This window comes from Photinus pyralis, unplaced genomic scaffold (genome assembly GCF_008802855.1).
Source record: "Photinus pyralis isolate 1611_PpyrPB1 unplaced genomic scaffold, Ppyr1.3 Ppyr1.4_LG5, whole genome shotgun sequence".
In the NCBI taxonomy this organism is placed as follows: Eukaryota; Metazoa; Arthropoda; class Insecta; order Coleoptera; family Lampyridae; genus Photinus; species Photinus pyralis.
This window is the reverse complement of record NW_022170596.1, coordinates 9,396,222-9,417,396: the sequence shown is the minus strand read 5'-3', so window position 1 is coordinate 9,417,396 and position 21,175 is coordinate 9,396,222. Positions and strand designations below refer to the sequence as shown.

The 21,175-nt window shown below is 36.1% G+C and overlaps 1 protein-coding gene across 1 annotated transcript; it reads right to left on the bottom strand.

Annotated features, from left to right (window-relative positions):
- Window positions 1-210: 210 nt before the first annotated feature.
- On the bottom strand, window positions 211-15,226 carry LOC116171107 (agglutinin-like protein 5). The gene is made up of 7 exons (XM_031487786.1): window positions 14,962-15,226; window positions 13,458-13,674; window positions 13,315-13,410; window positions 12,453-13,268; window positions 7,569-8,384; window positions 517-1,302; window positions 211-459 (listed from the first exon to the last, which is right to left on the bottom strand). The coding sequence occupies exons 1-7, from the start codon at window positions 15,154-15,156 to the stop codon at window positions 260-262; spliced, it is 3,126 nt and encodes a 1,041-aa protein (XP_031343646.1). The 5' UTR covers window positions 15,157-15,226; the 3' UTR covers window positions 211-259.
- Window positions 15,227-21,175: the final 5,949 nt, after the last annotated feature.

The window sequence follows — 21,175 nt, the reverse complement described above, 5'->3', positions numbered from 1 at the left end:
TTTTGATGACTCATTTTTTAAGTTATTCAAGGTTTCAGAATGAATTTTCTCAAAGGAGCTTTAAGAAAGAGAATTTTAAGCACTACATCACAATCTCAAAATATGCTGGATGTCTCGTAGCCAAACAGCCAATTAGAAATTATCACATTACCACACCAGCTTTATGCTATCTACATCAAAAACTGCTTTGAGCAAGGTGCTCCAGAAATCGATTTGAGAAACACACCCTACCTACCAAACCGTGTGAGATACACCTTTGCTATCTCATAAAGCCCAAGAAGAGGTGGTTAGTATTCGATTTGTAACATTTGACAAAAACATGAAACAAGCAAACATTTATTTTGCCAATGTTAATTCTTGAAATCAGAATAATCACCTTAGAATTCAGTCTTGTTTTCCTTAACCTCCGAGGTTGACTTTCAGTTTGGAGTGTACTTGATTTATTTCCTTCCATAGTAACTGATAAAGGAAATACAAATTAATAACTAACACTACACAGCTACGCTGAACACATACCGTTAATAGAATTATCGGCTTCAGAATGGACGACCGAAGAATCTGACAAGACACTTCTACTTCTCAATCGATAACCTATCGCATCATCCGACACGTTTGATGGTAGGGATTCATCCGAATGCATTGTATCTGTACTTAGTTCAGTAACGGGCGTAGTTACATGATCGCCTATAGCTTTTTCTAACATTTTGGCTTGCCTGCGAGTAAGCCTCCTGGAGCTGGTGTAGTCTTCATCAATTTTAGGTAGGGATGAAGTAGGCGGTGTCTTTTTGCGTCTCCTACTTTCAGTTGTTTTATTACTACTCTTAGCAGAACTAGTTGTTTCGAGCTTTTGGGGAGCTCCTTCGATATCCACACTTCTACTACGTAAATTTCGTTGAAAGCTTGAAGATTCTAGTGTGGTATCGTTAGCACTTAAACTTCGTTTCCTTCTTGCCGGGATTGCTGTTGATTTTGAGCTAGATATTATAGTGTCGTGTGATTGCGCTGTTGTGCTAGAACTTGCACTTCTTTTCCTTCTGGCCGGCACAGCTTCGTCCTTTGTTGGTGTAGAGTGACTCGCTATGCCTTCAAATGCTTCTGCATCTGTTAGTATGTCAACACTTGCACTTCTTTTTCTACTTGCTGGAATTGTTTGCCGAGAGTCTCCAATTGAGGTATTCGCTGGTACTAATTCGCCACTGATATTAGGTTCTGATGTGCTCATATTCCTTTTAAGCGAAAATTTCCTCATATCTTTCACGTCTGGAGTGTCCATACGTTGCAGTGATCGTTTGGAACGTGTTACTGCGCAAAGCAAAAGAATGATTACCATCAAATAATAATATCCTAATTTGGTCAAACTTATTTTTATATTAGGTATGATACTTATGTCACGCCTTCTATACCTAATAGTGGAGGTCGTGCGCAAACATAAATAAATAGCGTTAGATTAGATTAGAGCTCAGGCGCCTGCCATTTTGGCTAGGACATGACCTGTTTCATTATCATATAGAGTTGTGTTTGAGGGTTTCGAAATCCATCCTATAACAGTCATGACCCATCGCACAAGCCAATAACAGAAATCGTAAGTAATGAGTTCCAGATGTGCAAAAATCGGTCAAAATCGATATTTATGCATCAATTTTCTTGGGAGAGATCAAACTCGATTGCTCGACGCCCATTGCTCATATGAATAGCCTATTGTTGTTAAACTTGAGAGGAAACAAAGATTTAAATTTTATTTAAATCCTAAAATATAGCTCAATTAGGGCGATGCTTTGCGATAGTATGTGCTGATTAAAAGAAAGCGCAGAAAATTTAACCAACCATATATCTGTAAAGTTTAAATCTGTGGTATAAGTTTCGTTGTACTGCTAAACAATGTCAGTTATACAAAAAGAAGTACCAAACTATCCCTAAGCAGACAAAAATTGTATTGCAGTACAGTTTAATGTTTATCTTTCCTAGAGAAAGAACGAAAAAAGGTGGTTCTGCTGTTGCATATACATCTTACAGTAATGCCACGGCATAGCAAAAAGTGTGACGCCCTAAAAAGCTACATAGATGGCGATAAAACGCACTGCAAAGATTAATTTAGCATAAAAGCAAACCATATGCAGTATACTGTAGAAGATAATTGTAACTGTAGAAGATAATTGTATTTCTGATCACCGTAGTATACTTTTTAACTCAAATCTTTATAGGTTACCCAAAAATTGCCACGCTCGAAGGAGTACCAGAATCATCATTAGTGAACGTATTGACGAGTTCTACACAAAATTAAATAAAGAAAATTGGTCATAGATAATGACAGTAAAGGACATGGATATAGCATATGACCTGTTTAGCGACATTCTTAAACGCCACTTTAACCACTACTTTCCGCTCCGCACTATTAAATGTGCTGAAAAAGGTAAGCCTTGGGTTAACCGGGATGTAAAAAGATCGAGCTCCAACCTAAAATCGTTATTCGCGATTCAAAAGCAATTTCCTCACTTAAACTCAAACGTGCTCCTCTGGAGATTATTAATAATCTAGTGCGGGACGCAAACTGTCCATCCATCTCTGGTATCTCTTCTAATCATAGAACGATGTATCTTTTACCATTCTGTGAATCAGAGGTTCTAGAAATAGTGCACAAAAAAATTAAGAGCAAGAGGTCTTCAGGTCCAGATAGTTTTCCCTGTTTTCTGATCAGACAAGTCACTCCAGCCATAATTATTCCCTTAACTTACTTAATTAATTTATCACTCTTAACTGGTCGCTTCCCAGAAACCCTGAAATTATCTAAAGTGGTGCCAGTACACAAGAAAGGTGATCTAAACGACCCCAACAATTATAGACCTATTTCGATTACATCAGTGTTTTCAAAAATATTCGAGTACTGTTTTTTAGATAGGTTAGAGCGTTTTATAAAAAAATCGGAGATACTAGTACCAAATCAATTTGGTTTTAGACCCAACATGTCCACATCCGATGCCATACATTTCTACTATCGGAAAATACTTCATCATATTCAAAATAAAGAGGCACCACTTGGGATTTTTTGTGACGTTACGAAAGCATTCGACTGCATCAACCATGAAAGGCTTTTTCAAAAATTATCCAGTTATGGAATTCGAGGAACCTCTCTTATGTGGCTAAAAAGTTTTCTGGAAAACCGAAAGCAGTTTGTGTCCCTAAATCATAACATTGACAACAATACGATCAATCTTACATCTGATACGATTGACTTAGACATTGGCACTCCACAAGGTACCGTATTGGCACCTATTCTTTTCACGCTATACACAAACGACATCGTTAACTGTATAAAAGGCGACGCAACCCTTACTCTATATGCCGACGATACCACTGCGGTCGTCTCACATCGAGATAAGAATGAATTACTAAGAAAATGTATTATAACCGTACAAAGTTTGTCGAAATGGTTTACTGATAATGTTTTGTTTCTAAATCAGAGTAAAACCAAAGTTGTACAATTTCATAACTACCAAAATAGAAATATTCTAGATACGAATATTTCTATTCCCGGTCTAGCTCTACAAAAATCCAACAACGTCAAGTTTCTTGGAATTATTTTTGATGACACACTGAGTTGGAAACAACAGAATGAACACTTAATAAAGATATTAAGCTCCTGTTGTTACCAAATTCGGTATCTTCGTTCTTATCTCGAATTGAGGCAACTAAAAACGTTCTATCACGCATGCGTTGAATCGTGACTAAGGTACGGGCTGTGTTTCTGGGGTTCCTCGTCCACAATGAAACACGCCTTTATAATACAAAAACGTATCATAAGATGCATGTTTAAAGCAAAACCTACACAGTCTTGCAGACCAATGTTCTCACACATACAAATTCTGCCTCTTCCGAGCTTGTATATGTTAGAAGTAAGTAAATATGTTTTCTGCAATAAAAAAGAGTTTCTGCAAAACTGCGATATACATAGACACAATACCCGGAAGAACACTGATCTAAGGATACCTATCGGCAAATCAAAACTTCATACAGACAGTCCTTATGTGACTGGAATAAAAATTTTTTAATAAACTTCCATACAATATTAAAAACGCTAAACACGTAAACATCCTCAAGCGCGAGCTTAATAGGTTTCTTTTACAAAATATATACTACAGCGTAGACGAATTTCTTAATGATTCTGGCACTCCTCCGAACTAACAATGATAATTTATTATTAGGTAAGAACATCGACGTTATCCTATACATGTAGATATATATGTCACAAGGATCAAATATATTATTATTATTATCAATATTCACCCACAGACGTCTCTGTGAGCAGACTATTTAATCTTTTTCTTTTGCTACGTACACATTGTGTAGTATTTAACGTACACGAAGTGAACGGGATCCGGTGACTTAGTATGGCTACAAGAAATTTGCATTATAAGCATAACTATGCTCTCTTGAAAGTTTTTAATGGCAAGGGATGTAATTTAATGGTCAAAATAAATTGCTGGTCATTTTTGATTATGTACCACTACCACTTTTTTATAAATAATTAAAACGTACCCCCCACATATATAGTGAAACAGAAACGTAGTACCCCAAGAAACAAAAATAACAAATTAAATATAACAATTCGTCCCTTGATTTCGTTTTTTTTTGCATTCGGTACCTAGTTATAGCTTTGGCACCTCAACCAAGAAAAACCTTAACGATTAATGTCCGCATGCGCACGTTGCGCAATTTCAACACCCTTACTTATGGAAATGTTTTTTAGACATTTAACCAGATATGTTTCTAGTAAATTCAAGCATATCTCATTTTGTAAATTTAGATGAGGCAATTCAGCTCCACAAAAAAAATTCGAAAAATGTCAAATTTTGAGGAAAAAAGGGCATTTAATAACTAAATCGTTAAAGATCAGGGCGAGGTTAAGGATATAACATGTTACATAAAAAAATAAGTACTTTCCAAATATGTTATAACTTATAAACTATGAGATGTTCAATTTACAAATGTTTCAAATCCACTCGTGGATATTGCCGCGTAACACTACTGTAAATAATAAGTAACAGGCAAATATAGACCATAGCAGCTATCAATTTGGAACAGACAGACAGAAGACGGAAAATCGAGCACATAAGCGTTACCTCAACTTTGTTGTGTACGCTAAAAAAAACGCACGTTTGATACGTCACTGGAATACAGCACGCCTCTGGTGATCAAAAATATTTTAGAAACATGGTGACGGTAATTGTATACAATTTGGCTCTAAGACTTTTTTCGGTATCTTTTATAGTAAAGGAAATATGATCCGAGGGGGTCTTGGATGCTACACCCTCTTCCTCTATATGTATCTACAATGCCAATACAAAATAATATGATAAATGTTGGATGTATAAGAAAATCTGCAATAGTGAATCATCTTACAATTAAATTTACCCATAGAATCTACCCTAACCTTTTGAATGTTATCAATGAATTCGAGACTGGATATGTCCAGTGTCCACGATACTAACTAAAAAATGAAATTAAAAAAACTAAAAACTTAATTTTAATTTCTTAATTAAATTGAAGATGGCACATAGACCATGGTGAACCAGGTCATTTGAAAGTGAATCTTACCCCACACTCTGATCTACCTATAGTATGTGGGTCCGTTCACTTCTCCCCTCATTATAGGACATCAATGGAACTACTGCGCGTCAGATGTGCTTTATTGTGTATTTACATCCACGGTTTGTGCGTTGTTGGATTTAGAAATATTTGGGAAATTCAAATAGATTCTAAGTGAACGCTTAGCCTCTTAAAATTAAACCATTTATAGTATAGCACTTCGATTGTGCTTAATTGTGGTTTTATTGTTACAATCTGTCTTTTTGGTTTCAGAGATATTTGGAAAAATCAAATGAGGCCTAAGCGTTGCCCTCAAAAATTAAACTTTTTTATACCCAAAGTTACACAATTTTGTGTACAACCATTTTATTCACTGAACACAAGTTAATTGCTGAACAATTTAAAATTTTCCCTTTAACCATGGAGGAAAAATTGCAGAGAATACGTGTGGATTATTTTCTTTTTCAAAATATTTGGGTTAGAAAAGAGGCAAGTGAAATATTATGAAAGAGCTTAGTTTACTTATGCATAAGTTCAATTTTCGAAACCAAAAAGATGCAAACCTTCAGCATAAAAGCATAATAGTACTATGCCACACCGTTGTTTAAACAGTTTAATGTGCGTGGCGCGGGGGGGGGGGGTTGTTGAGTTTTCCAATTATCTCCAACACCAAAAAGGCAAAGCACCATCGAAGCACTAAATGCAATATTGGGGCACAGTAGATAAACGGAACACTAAAATCATAAACCAACACACTAAATGCACGTTTAGCGGCCGTTGTTTTTCGATGTTCTTTTCACAAATTTTTCAGGAGTTGTAAAACCTAAACAAAAGATAGCGCTTAAAACAGCAAGAGGATCAAGGAGTTCAAGCCGTACCTCTACTTAACCTTGGTACCTACTAGCATTTTTTTGGTACTTATTCATGGTTTTATTGCATGGGAATATAACAGAAGATAAGTTACGTTCTGTTTATCTTAAAATTTCAAACATAAAGTGACAATGACCTTATTCTCGCCTCCCTTAATGCCCACTTGCGTAGGTCAAAAATAAATAATCAATGAAAGCTTATAGTCCAGATAGTGTCACCGATTTGTTGCACATATGACATACATAATCATGTGGATGGCAATAGTAGCAATCGCCGTGTACTTAATGCATAATTGTGTAATTTAATATTGAGACTAATAAAAAGACAAATCGGCCACGGCAACAAAGGTCAAACATTTCTTTTTATGCAAGTTTAGAATTTTATTCAGTGATATTCCTACATTATCAATGTGTACCTACTTATTAATGCTGTTTCCTGCGTGAATTAGAAAATCCATTAGTAGTCGTGGGGTCCGCCAGAAAAAGGACACTAACAAAAAAAGAAACAAATATATCTGTTTTTAAAACCCCATCCCATGATCATTTTAGAAGAATTTATACGAATCAGATATATTTCATCTTATTAGACTGGAATGCTACTTGCCGTGCATTATTTAAAGGAAGGTGAAGGACGGGTATTAAGTTTCATCAAGTTTCATTTGCTAACTTTTTTTTAAATAATATTTGTCATTCCCTGTCGCAGTATCGCTTACGAAGTTAGATAAAGGTTTCTGTAAATTTACTGTCGTTATACAGTTACCTAACTGAGCGATCGCAGCGCGCATTCTGTACTTTTCTGGTAGGCCTCCAGAACTAATCTCCTTGCCCCCAAATAAGAGTTGCATGATTTTAACATTACGTGGGCGCACTGTAAGATGTACAATGATAGTACTTATATATTTCCTTTACCGTAAATATTCACAATTAACATTTTAGAATCTCCACAAACAAGATATTCTGCTGCAAATGTCTAATCTTCCAGTCATTTGTTTCAAAAATTTTGCAAAATAAAAATTTTAAGCAAATTGTAAGCACTGAAAAAATTAATGTCAAATTTATTGTTTATAATAGGTATAAAAATGTACGAAACGGGAACAAAACAAACAAATTTCTTACCTGGTGTACTTTGTTGTTCCGTTTGCAGAGATAACAGACCATCGTAACTTATAGACGAATTTTTTGTAACTTCATCCTTGTTTGTATCACTACTCCTTGCACGATTATCTGAAGGAGTACAATCAGGGGGGGTCTTTAGAAAGCTGCTTTCATCTATAATGTCATACTTGACACTTTCAACAGTTTCATTAAAGATATCTGCGTTACTTCCACAAGCCACAGAACTTGCATCCTGATTTACGTTCGCATTTTGACTTGGTGTGTTAAAAATATCAGATTCGTTTAATTCTTGATTTACCGGTTGAACACCGGGATCATCTGAAAGAGTATCTCTTCTGGATGCTGTAGCAATTTCCTCATTGCTGTCAACAACAGAATCGCTTTTTGGTACTGTAGCGTCTGCATTTTTATTCGATTCCTCGCGCTCGACGTTTTCATCGTTATCATTCAAAGCAGACTTCGTCACTGTATTTTCTTCGGACACGTCTAGCAAATTTATCTCAGTTATGGCTTCCGATGAATGTACCAACTTTTCCAAACTGCTATCCGCACTTGAAACGTCGGTTTCCGACTTTGACGAGTCGGCTTCACTGGTCGTACTTAGTTCTTCAGATGAACGAGAACGAGAGCTATAACTGTCCGCATTTAGCGAAGAGTTCAATTCGGATTCCGAAGGAGAGTCCAAATCCCTTTCGCCACTGTCACTGCTAAGCTCGATGACTTCGCCGTCGTTTGAAGTCGATGGGTGTGCGCTATCATGTTCGGAGTCTGATTTTAAGCCAGTCGGATCAAGATCACTGTACCTCTCTTCTTCGTCTACAAATACAAAAATACATTGTGAAAAGCCCAGTATAAAGCGGGGCGTGCCACACAAAAGCGTACTTGCAATAATTTCAATGTCAGAAATTGAGTGAAGGATTCGGAAACAGGCGTAAATGTAATGTAAAAATTGCAGCTGTAAAGCTTTCTCACTCTTTTAAATACTCGTATCCCACCGTCCACGGGCTAAGTGCTGCCCCCTACAGGTAAGCTAATAAATCATAAACTCATTCAGATAAATCTTTCTTCATCTTTTCTGCTAATTTATAGATTTACCATAATGCAAGGTCAACTGTAAGTGCTAGTAAATACTACGCCGTACAAAGGCCACAAAGAACGTCGTAACGTAAAAATAGAAACATTTCAAAAGATTAACAGGAATACACTGCGCAAGGTAACTGCGGCAGTAGCTAAACAGTGCCAAATGTACTTAGTGAATATTTACTGTATTATATTTTTTATGTTAATTAATCCTTTAATAAAACTATTGACCGGGCAGACAACTGCAACATTGCAAAATGTGAGTTGCTTACTCTTTCCATGGCCAACTATGAAGAAAAAATGAAAATTGTAATTTTACCCACGTTTATTATTTGAATGATAACTTGTTATACAGAAGAAAAAAAATTATCAAAGTGAGTAAAAATCTAATATGGCGCCCATTTAAAATAAGGAAGTTGATGTCAATATTTCTAAAACCGCCATTTAATTTATCCCACCGAATCTTGCAACTTTTATTTGAAACGTTTTTCGATAGCTCTCTTTGTTACTAAAAATCTTCAGCGTCCACTTCCATTGTATATTAATGCGTCGTCGAACGATAAACGGCACCTGTGTTTTCTTATCTTGAAACTAACTAGCTGACGCAGCAATAACAATATCGCAACGACCGGAGATAACATGAGATAAACTTTAACAAAACATTTCACGCACTAATCAAATAAACAAATTAAAAGGCGATTATTTAAACAAAATACATCTAAATAAAATGAACAATATCTTTAATCTCAAATGATACGATCGGAATTGCGTTTAATCTAAAACAATAACCTCATTTAACGCTTAAAGAAAATTGAAATTCGCATATACAGGGTGACGCATCCTCGCATCATTATTATAGGTGCTGAAGCCCATTAAAACGTCCGCATGACGTAGTTTACACAACAATATTAATATGCCACTGTTCGTAGCTTTTAAGTTTATAGATTTGTTGCAAATTTTTAATAACTTTTGATACATTAAATTGCTTTAACACAAGATTAACGGTTTTTTCAACGCGAACTTTTCTCTTAAATTTGCTTATGTAATTAAGTTTTGTTTTGGCTGCTATATCCAAAAAAGTGTACTCGTCAATACAAGTAATATGTAGTTGCCATTAAAAAAATAAGCCCCTCTTGACCATGCGGAACTACGTCACTGACTACAAATTTAAAGTAAAGGATACCATAAAAAAAAAATTGTAGTTCATATTCAGTGTTCCCGACAACATTTTCACCCTGCATAGTTCTTGTATTAAAAATTAGTTACATGAAACCTACTCTGTGATTGGTTAAAATTTTGGGACGGCAAATGACAAACCTCTAGCATCAAATTTACACACACCTGACATTTTAAATTTATTATGCTTTGCTAATCGACGATTTTATGTTGATAGCAGTTACCATGCTTTGTGCTTACAAAACGAAAAATAAGCGGTTGTGGACCCGAACCTTGGATTTCAAGGTACAGCAAGAGCAATAATATTTTGAACTTGCTAGATCTAGAGCTAGACAGAAACAGATTAGTCTTAAAGCATTAAATTTTAAACATCAGCTGCTGTTGTTCCAGGCCTAGAATCGCACATTTATTTGAAACAGCTTCTAAATCATTGCCCATACTTTTTTTCCTTAATTTACTAGATTTGGGCGCATTTTTGATGTGGCAGAGCAGTAGCTTTCAGGCTGTGACGCAAGAATCCTCAATTGTACAGGGTGAGTCAACGATTGCGCGGAGTAACTTAATGCCTTGAAGATAAGATTTTTCGATAGAGTGCTTTTGTATTAGGATATGGTTGAATATTCTTCACATTTTAAAAATGTTTGGAATTATACAGGGTGCGCCCACAAAGTAGGGCTCCAAAATGGAACATTTTTTTAAATAGGACCCCGGATAAAAGATATAAAACCTGGAAACAAAAATTAAGTAATAATTTTGACAATATACTGACGCTTGCAAATGCCCAATTTTTCTTACAAATCGAATTATCTTTAAAACTATTGTATTTCGGATATTAACCATATAATAAAAAAGACGTACAATTACACGCATTCAAATACAGGGGGTTCTATTTAAAAAAATGTACCATTTTGGCGCCCTATTTTGTGGGCGCACCCTGTATAATTCCAAATATTTTTAAAATGTGGAAAATATTCAACCATATCATCTAGCATATCATAATACAAAAGCACTCCATCGAAAAATCTTATCTTCAAGGTATTAAGTTACTCCGCGCAATCGTTGACTCACCCTGTACATATCGCTGTGTGCAATAGTATGCAGTGACCCACCCACAAAACACTTGTCCAGCAAGCTTAAACAAATCAAAATTGAAACTTTCCAACCGTCGCGAAACAGCTAGTCTCATTGTTTCGTTGATTCCCGTATTTAACAAAACACCACTTTCACAATAAAATAATCTCCTTCCTTAAGAGCTTTCAAAAACACCGCCAATCATAATTAGACTTGGTAACGCCAGCTTCAAAGAACGCGTCACGCGTCGCCATTTTGCCGGAACTAACGCGGAATTCGTCGAAACATCTCTTAACAGCGATAAAAGCACATGCGCTAATTAAATTTCGTCTGATGACTCCTCATCGCAAAACAACCAGATAAAACCTTTTATAACGTATGCAAACTTACCAGATGTCCTTAACACGCAATTTCACAAATCTAAATTAACAATTTAAATGCGAAAAACAAAAAATAATACGCAATTTCAAATATTCTAAAAGTAAAATTACCAGTTAAGACACAAATTCAAGTAAAATAAACATACTTTGTGCTTATACGTAGGTAATCCCCCACATTTACACTGAATAATTTGAAATATTCTCACATACAGGGCGTCCCGTCATTATTTTTAGTGTTTATGTTACCCCAAGACTGCGGTATTTCGTTGTTGGCATCTCGATCGATTTATAAAAGGAGACATTTAAAGGAAATTCATAAATTATCAACTTTAGGAATGTCTTGCAACTTTCAGACTGAGCGATGCAGGAATAACACGATAATACGAATATAATGTCACCCTGTAATTGGGCGCATGCCTGTTGAGGGCCCAAAAAAAAGAGAGGGATAATAATACCGAAAACAAGAAAGTTCTACGTTGCTGAAATCTCGATTGATTTACCCGAACGGCCGATAGTGAAACAATATAAGCTCCTTTCTGAGAATCAAAAATGCGCTAACATACATCAGGGGCCGTAGATTTGCCTCAGGTTAAAAACACAATTTTTTTTGGAATGAAACAGTTGGAGGAACGTTAAGTTAAATCAACGGCCTTGTATTCTGTAATTTGCGGATATTTGACATCTAAAAGTACCTTTATTAAACCCACAGAGTTGTATATAGTAAATAGAGAGACAAGTGTTGTTGCGGATAATTGACCCCAATTGAACCTTGCGCAGGCCGTACGCGAGTGTGCGCACTAACAGGATGGAGATATAGTGACAAATCAACAATGTTGCTGCGAGCAAAGCAAACCAGGAGATTCGCCTTTCACGCACCGCGCATGTGTCAGAACGGCCTGGCCGTTGAAATTATATAAGTATGTGGCTACTGTGCTTGGGGTTATTTTTCCACGCGCAGGTCTTATGTACTGCCTCTCTATTTACTATATGTAACTCTGTGATTAAACAGACAGCAATTGCACCTCTTCCGCAATCCTTCACTCAACAACATAACCTAGGATCAATGAAAAGTAGATAAGATTGATGACATTAATGGAAATGAATATGCATCTTATATTACGTTAACCCCAATATTATAAACCTACAGATATGCGAAAATAGCACAATCAACACTTACCAACTTTTGAAGAACAGAGTGAATGTTCACCAGCAGATAAATTTAAAACATCAGCATCACTTTCCTGTTGGGCGATAGAAGATAAGCAAACTTCTTCATTCAATTCGATGGGCACATCACAGGGATACATGTCCGGATCGGCCAATCCATAAATGTCATCTTGCAAATCGTCATACAGATTGAAATTTTCTTCGGTTAATGGACCAACTTCAACAGAAGAACTGACTTCCGGCACTTGTTTGCCTGCTTCCTCGCCCGACGCGCCAATTTCGACATCTGCACTGACAACGTCAGGTTTAATTTCAACGTTCAGACCAGATTCCGCATCATTGTCTTGGTTATTCGTAGGGACTTCGACTTCCGAAGCCACAACCGGATCACTTTCAATGATTTCAGATACGTCCATCTGCTCACATTGATAGCTTTCGTTAGCATGATTTTCTGTTGTAGAGACGATGTTCTGGTTTTCTTCGCTTGGAAGTGTGGAGATGTCTTGTTCAATAGTAGGTGTCGAAAGGGCCACCATCTTGTTGAAAGCATTATTTTCAAGTACGTCCCTACAAAGAGACGACTTAGTTTCCTGCGTCTTCGATTTTGTTTTCCTAAGATTTGTGCTTGACTGTGACGGTTTTGTGAATTCTTGATAACTTCTTCGTGATCTCAACGTTCTGGTTGTCGTTACAACCAAATTTTGTTCAGGCTCATTCACATCGGATTCTACATACGATTCTTCCTTCAAATCGGTTGTGACATTTTTAAATAGCTCTGTAACTGGATTAAGCCTAGGGCTTGATCGAATTCTCTCGGTTACGTGTTCTAGAAAATGTGAAGTAAGTTAAAAATTGTTTCTGCTGTGAAATACCTTTATAACTTTTTCTTGATCTAGGCGTCTTTGGTAGGTCTGACAGTGATATAATTTCTTCATTGGTAATTTCATGATAGGTTCGTTTACGTGAGTCTGCGAATGACAATATGTTTATGGTCTAAATACAAACCATTTATTACCTGAATTTGTAACTCTCTTCGAAACGGGTGGAGAGATCGTGTGCTCAACAGACCCATCCAGTGCGGCATGCACCATGACCTTCTCTTCGACAACGGTGCCGGCCTGTTCACTCACTTCAGAGGAATCCGATGGACACCTTGTGAGAGTAAAGCGAACCTCTGGCTTAGAACTTTTCGTTAATGGTCGCCTTGGTGTTAAACCCAGACCGCTCGATTGCTGCACAAGCAAATACATCTTTTATATAGTACATGGACTGCTATTAGCCCTATGCTTTCAATACAAAATGGGTGGTCACGGATAGGGGGCACTGTAGTCGTGGGTATGTGAATCTCAGGGTAAACTAAAGTCGTATGAACACCACTCGGATCGCGTAGAGTAGCTTTTATGGTAACCGCGTAGTACGAGGAGCTTTAAATAATCTTGATTATCTTCTATACATCCACAAATAAGAATAGGTTTGCTTTTCTTGCCATATCTGGGCCATAAATTAATTGACGTTTGTTAATTTATAGGTTGACAGCCTCAAATCGTGTCTCATCGGATAATTTCGGACAGACTCGTTTACCCTGAAACGCACATACCCAGGCAATGTCCTTGACCATATTTTAGTTACAATTAGCAGTCCATGTACTATATGGTCTAAGGCCTATTTGCATTTGGGCCTACTAGGTATACAAGGATCAATTTGATCTATACAGGGAGATTCGCGTTGCTCGTTCGTTAGAATTTTTCAAACTTGCAGTTAAAATGGAAACTTGAAATAATTTTAAGATAGTGACGCTTCCGTAAAATACCGGAAGTTGGTGCCATTTTGTTTTTTAAAATAGAAAAATACCATTTTCTATTTTTTTCTAAATGTGCCATTTTATTCTGAATTAAGCTGGATTCACATGAATACGAAATCCGACGATACTCTCATCCGAAATGCTTATGATTGGTCAATAATTTGAAATGTCATGACATTTCAAACTATTGACCAATCATAAGCATTTCGGATGACCGTATCGTCGGATTTCGTATTCATGTGAATCCAGCTTTAGACGCATTTACCATAAGATCAGCTATCTGTCATAGTTTTTGACATGTCAATTTATGTTCCTATTTAAAAAAACTAAGTTGGCGCCAACTTCCGGTGTTTACGAAAGCGGCGCCATTTTGAAATTGTTTTATTTCAATTCGCAATAATCGATTATGGCTGTGAACCAAATTTCAAATTTCTATTTCAACTGCAAGCTTAAAAACTTCTAATGAATCTCTCTGTATATTAACAACTTATTCAACATTTGATTCGAGTATGATAATTTGGGTAGGAAAAATATGCATCAGCGTAACTGGGAAATAATATATAACAACACAGAATATTGGTTGCTCAAATTAATAGATTGGTTATTTACTACATCTCCCTTATAAATTACGTTAGTCAACTGCACGCAATAACCACACACAAATTAAGCAATTTAAGCAACTTGCATCCACGGTACACTAACTACTGACTATGGCTACCTGTTTTTCTTCATTTTTACATTTATCACAGTTGAAAGAAGAATGTTCAAATGTTGTCATCAATTCGACATCCTCCTTTGAGAGCCCAGCGCAAGTGGCGTGATAAACATAAAAACATGTTTCACAATAGCACAAAGCTTCGCTATCAAATTTAACAAATTTTTGGCACTTGGCACAACTTTCATCAAACTCCATATCAATTTTGAATCAAATATGTCAATAAGCAAGATTTGGGAAACTACACTACAATCTGTAAAATGACAAATCGACACATCACTGACAGCTTTGTGTTGCCATGGCTCGGGTCGTGTGCAGCATTGAAATAAAAGACTAATGAAGGAGCAAAGAAAACACTGATTTTGTGACTATTAAATTTAACTTTAAGAAAGAGATGTGACCATTTCTCCTTTAGGAAGTAAATATTCATGTCCCTACTAGATAGGAATTTCATAAAAAATTACTGTGTCTAAAGAGATGCATAATAAATATATCTAAAGTCAATCATTTATATCGTTGTTATTAAATTGGACAGTCTAGGATTCCAATTTTTGGTAATTATTTCAGCTATGGAAGATCCCTGGAGCAAGCCAACGTAAGACAGGTAAAAAATAAAAATCAAACCGACTGAGCTAGTTACCGGAGCCATTAATTTCAACGTTATCTTTTTTTGTGACACTATCCTTATTGCAATTTTCATTTTTTAAACAAAACAAGGTAAATGGTCAATCAATACATAGTAGCAAGGTTATAATAGCCCCCGCGTTACTGGGTTTTCTGTTTCCAGAATTACTGACCCGTTTTGGTTGAGGATCTTGCCAACATCAATTTGTGTTGATAGAATGAGAGCTGATATGAAACGTGGCGATGGTGCAAATTTATAACATTTATAATTGGGTTGTTGTAGTGGATGGGACCTGATGAGGCTTTGAAGTTTTGTGTTTCTTGTCGAGTCAGCTTGTGCTTTTGTATGATTTTATTTTCGTGTAAAATTCCTGTATATCTTCTAAACCGTGCATTGTACAAAGATCATGGAATAAAATATGACAATTTTAAGATTTTGAAAAATCCTTATTTCTGGTTAACCGCCGGACTCGTAATTATAATAGTCCCTCTTTTATAAGCATATGCGATGCCATACGGGTTGAAGTGTGAAAATATATTGTTGTGTAAACTACGTCAAGCGAATGTTCTGTTTGGTTTCGATACCTGCCATAACGATTGGACACCCTGTATGTGAATTTCCACTTTATTTTAAAGTGGAAATGTAGTCGGTAAGTTTTAGAGTAAACGCAAATCCAAGCACATTGGTAGAATTCGAGGACACCGTTTTATCTGGAAGTTATTTGAGTAGTAGTTGTAAAAGTTTATCTCATGTTTTTCTCCAGTCGAAGATAAGAAGCTTTCTTATCGTTGCAAAGTTAATTGAGTTTCACGATACGGGCGTGTTATCGCCTATATGAAAAGCCAGGTGTTTGTAACGAAGACGTTGTTTTATTGGTGCGAGTGGGTACATTTGAATTACACTCGGTAATTGTTTATCAGCATGGAAGACACTATCTGCAAACCAGCTAAAAATACACTTTTTGACGAGGTACGAAGTGCAGCGGCGACAAGTAATCCTTAATGCACTGGTATCTTCATATTCATACAGGAAGGGCCAGATAAGCCGATTAGTATTTATTGCGCATCAATTTCCGAAAATTTGAACATATGGGTTATTCATTAAGCCCGTTTTAGCCAAAACTTTTAAACATATTCAAAGTCTGATTTAAATACAGGGTGTTGTGTTCAAAAGTATACACCCTTAATAACTCTTGGCAAGCTGTGATTATTGCTTGCTTTGAGTCGATATATCGAGGGGAAGTTCAAAAATGGTACCTAGAGAATTTTCGGTTTCATCTCTTCGTCCCCCAGCTACCCCACTTCGAAATTGAAAATTACACCCACTACCTTGTTGTGATAATTCAAGAATTATATATTGGGGTTTGAGAATCACTAAAAGATCATTTGAAAATATATATTAATTTTACACATTTTAGACAAGGTTGTTCAATAGACCCTTAACAACATTTTCGGACAAGATCGCGAATTCCCAAAATATTATCATACACAAACTTGTATCATTAGTACACAATTTGCACAAAAACGATATGTGAGATTTTTAATTTTGCGGCATGTATGAGATTCCCATTATGAGTCCAGGAAATGCAGGTAATTGCTCTGGCAATTTTTTCAAAATGAGTCGATTAACTTGAAATTTCGACAGTACGTAGGGAATAGCCTAAAGCTGTCTCTTGCGGCTACGCATCTGATTGGTTCTTTTAACAGAAGCGATCGCGATCGCATTCAAATGAAAGCGAATGAACCAATCAGATGCGTAACCGTAAGAGACAGCTTGCCCTCTTAGTTTTCCCTTCTCTCTCACCTGCAGTATTCGCGGTTATCATTGCCACGCGCAGTCCATTTATTATAGGTCAATGTATACAGAGTGGCCCAACGAGAAGTATACAGAGGGCTTTTAGGGTATTAAATTTAGAAATTTCGAAAAATCCTCGAACACGTCAATTTTGTATTCGAGGGGGACAACTTTTGGAATACAAATCACGAACCCAAGTCTTCACCCCTCTACGTAGGGAGCTTAACCCCTAAAATTTTAAATGGAATCCTATGGCAAATGGCACATTATTTGAAAGCCAATTTAATCTAATCTGCTTTGCTTTTTAAATTCTATTGAGGCGGTAACATACACGCTTGTCCATTAAGAAAGGTAATTTTACATTAGGAAGAGCATTAAATATGTTATTTGGTTTCAGAATTTCCATTATTATATGTACAATTGGAGACCGCTTGCAAATAAGTTCCCTCCGGGTATACCTGATGGTCAGTACAAATTTAATTTCTTTGCAAAGTATTTCGATAACTTTCTGTCCGATGTTGATTACTATGCTACCATATATAGACAACTAAAAATCGTTGATTAGTAGTCATCTACTATAGGTACAGATCTTGTGTACTACCGATCTGTTTCCACATTTTGCCTATAATGTGTTAGCTACTCCATATACAGTGTAATTTTAGATGTATTGCAACAAAATAATTTGTGGGGTTGGATGTCTATAGGTTTTTTTTAATGATTTTCAGTGCGGTAGTCTTTTCCTTATCCTTATAGCTTCACTTTATACATTAGGTCCACCCTAACCGTTGAGCACACCATTTAAAGGATTCTGAAGTTCTTTGAAAATGATTGTTAATTTGTTTATTTATACCAAACTTGTTTTTTGTCTTGTGTGTGTATTTGATTATCTTACATTTGCTGAGATCTATGTAATAAATACTACTATTACGCGCAGCCTCGAAGCGCCACTCAAAATAAAAAATCAACACTTTGTCACTCAATTTAACTCCCAATGCAGACAAACCTTACCTAACCTGAAAGTACTAATTTACTTGTTTACAAGACAGTCGTGTTTCTTGTTATTCGAGCAGCGCACGCTTGACTGTCTGTGTGTCTAGGCCATTGAAATAAAAGACTATAAGGAAGGAGGGTTATACAGGGTGGTGACTTGCGTAACGCATCATAGGGATTTCAATGTAAAATTCATAACATGCGATTATTGGCTCCCCAAATTATTTTAGAGCAAAAATGTATTAAGGTTTTTTGTAGAAAAAATTTTTTTACGTCAAACAACCGTATTAGTTTTCAATTTTTTGCATAATAAAGACGGAAAATTGGAAAAATAAAACCTCCATCTTTTTCAATAGTCTGGGATGCCATGCACAATTCTGCAACATTTTCTCTATAGGATTTAAAATGTGCACAGTGTAATTGTGTAACGAACGACAAATCAAATTTAAATTGGCATCTGCTAACTCACAATATTTCCAAATATTGAAAGTGTGCACGGTGTGATTTTTGCAACAAATCACCACTTTGTGTTGAAATGACCTGTCATACAAGCCCTCTGAGGATTTAAATTGTGTCCAATGTGATTATACATTGAACTACAAAGCAAAGTTAAGTAGGTATATGTTAACTCACAATACTTTGACATATTTAAAATGTGCACTGTGTAGTTTTGCAACACATCACCATCATCTCATGAAACGGCATCTCCTAACTCACAAAACCTCAAAGGATTTAAAACGTGCACACTGCCAAGTCTACCATTATCTATATTCTTGTGTAAACTATATGGGGTTGTCGTTTCTCTAGCTTGAAACAATGCCCAAGGTGGGAGCGAGCCACCTTGTAGTGCTAAAATACATGTTTTAACGTAATTTCGGTAGGAATATCGCAATTATAGTCAGGGCATCCTGTACACAGCCGTAATTCAAGTTATTTCATCTGGGAATTTTTTATTTCAAATGGGCACAGAATGGGAAAATTTGTTGAATTGTCATTTTTAGCGCATTTCCACAAAAAAAAAATGCGCTATTGTGGCCACTTTGTCCGTCCGTCCGTCCGCTCCTTTTGCGACGCTACTAGTTCTTTATTTTAAGAGCTATTGTTCTACTTTTTTCGCTATTTGGTTCGTTATGGTGTCGAGTCTTGCACCAAGGAAGGAATTTTTTCTGTACCGCTTACAAAAAAAGTTATTGTAAAAAAAAACAAAAAACCGTTTTTTACATGTTTCATAATTTTACACTTTTGCCGTTTATTAACGCTCCTAGAGATCGTTTATAATTTTGCATTGCTGTCTGTCGTCTGCCTGTTGGTCTGTCCGTCTGTCCTTCTATCTGTCCGTGTGAACGATAACTTTGTTTAGAAATGTCCGATCGCTTTTACATCTCCGTTAGTTATGAACTGAATTGCATGAAATTCAATATGGGCATAGCTTTAGCCATATAATACGCAATGCCAAAAGTTGAGTCGAATCGATTCAAAATTTACAGTGCCCTTTTCGCATCTCGACCATTTATAAACCGAATTGCAAACTTTTTTAATTATAAAAGTATTTAAATGAAATTTGATACATAGCCACTTGGAATAAAAGCAAATTTAACGCCAATTTCAAAATTTGGTTTTGCGCATGCGCAGTGCCAACTTTCTTATTTATGGAGGGATTTAGATGAAATTTGATACATAGCTACTTGGAATAAAAGCAAATTTAACGCCACTTTCAAAATTTGGTTTTGCGCATGCGCAGTGCAACTTTCTTATTTATGGAAGAATTTAAATGAAATTTGATACTTAGGCGCTTGGAACAAAGGAAAATCTAACATTAGTTTCAAAATTTAGGTTTGCGCATGCGCAGTTCCAACTTTCTTATTTAGAAAAGCATTGAAATGAAACTCTTCTTATAAACTGAAATTGAAGTAGCACGTCAAAAATGGATTGCACATGTGCAACGCTATGTTTCATATTTGTGGCCGGATTTTTACAATTTTAACAAAAGTTGCATCTTACAAATAGGAAATGAATGCAAGTGGAAATGCGCTTTATGTAAATCGTTTACGATTACTTTTTAACTTGTTTAGTCTGTAATTGTTTAATTCATTTAATTCTATTTCTTGTATTTACTTTGTATAATAAATTTAAAACGTATAAATAAGGGAACATTTAATTGTAATGTTATTAAAAGTTATTTGGTCAGGCGTTGATAAAAAGCTATCGGACAATAATTGATTTTGTAATAAACAGTGTGATGTGAGACATAAGTAACGCAGGTGTCGATCAGTTCGGGTGACAGTGCAGAATTTCGAGTGTCGTCGGGAAACAACGATGTTGAATTTATGATTGGAAGTGGTTTTCCTCTTAATAAGAATAGACAGGGCCATCTCGGGATATTTTGAACGAGAGCGTACAGTCTGTGCTGTTAATTTGCACCAGTGGTTTATCCGGATATGTGATTTTAACAGAAGAAAAACGTAGTCGTCTTCATGTTAAGAAAGTAATGTGGAATCAGTTGGATTTTGTGAGGAAGTTTTTACTCATGTCAATTTTAAAAGGAAAATGGAAACCATCGTGTAATTTGAGCTAGCTTAGTAGGTGTCTATTGGGTGGTATAGTAACCGCATATCATTTCACACAGCAATATAAATAAAAATGATTGTTTGTCTGTCTGGCTCTTATGTCTACTTAAACCTGTCATCCAATTGCGATAAAACTTTGGGGAATAGTTGGCCGTATGCCGGCGAAAGTTTCTGAGTTCGTAAAATACTATTCCGAAATTCCCATGGGAACGGGAACACGAAAAAACAAGATTTTGTCTTA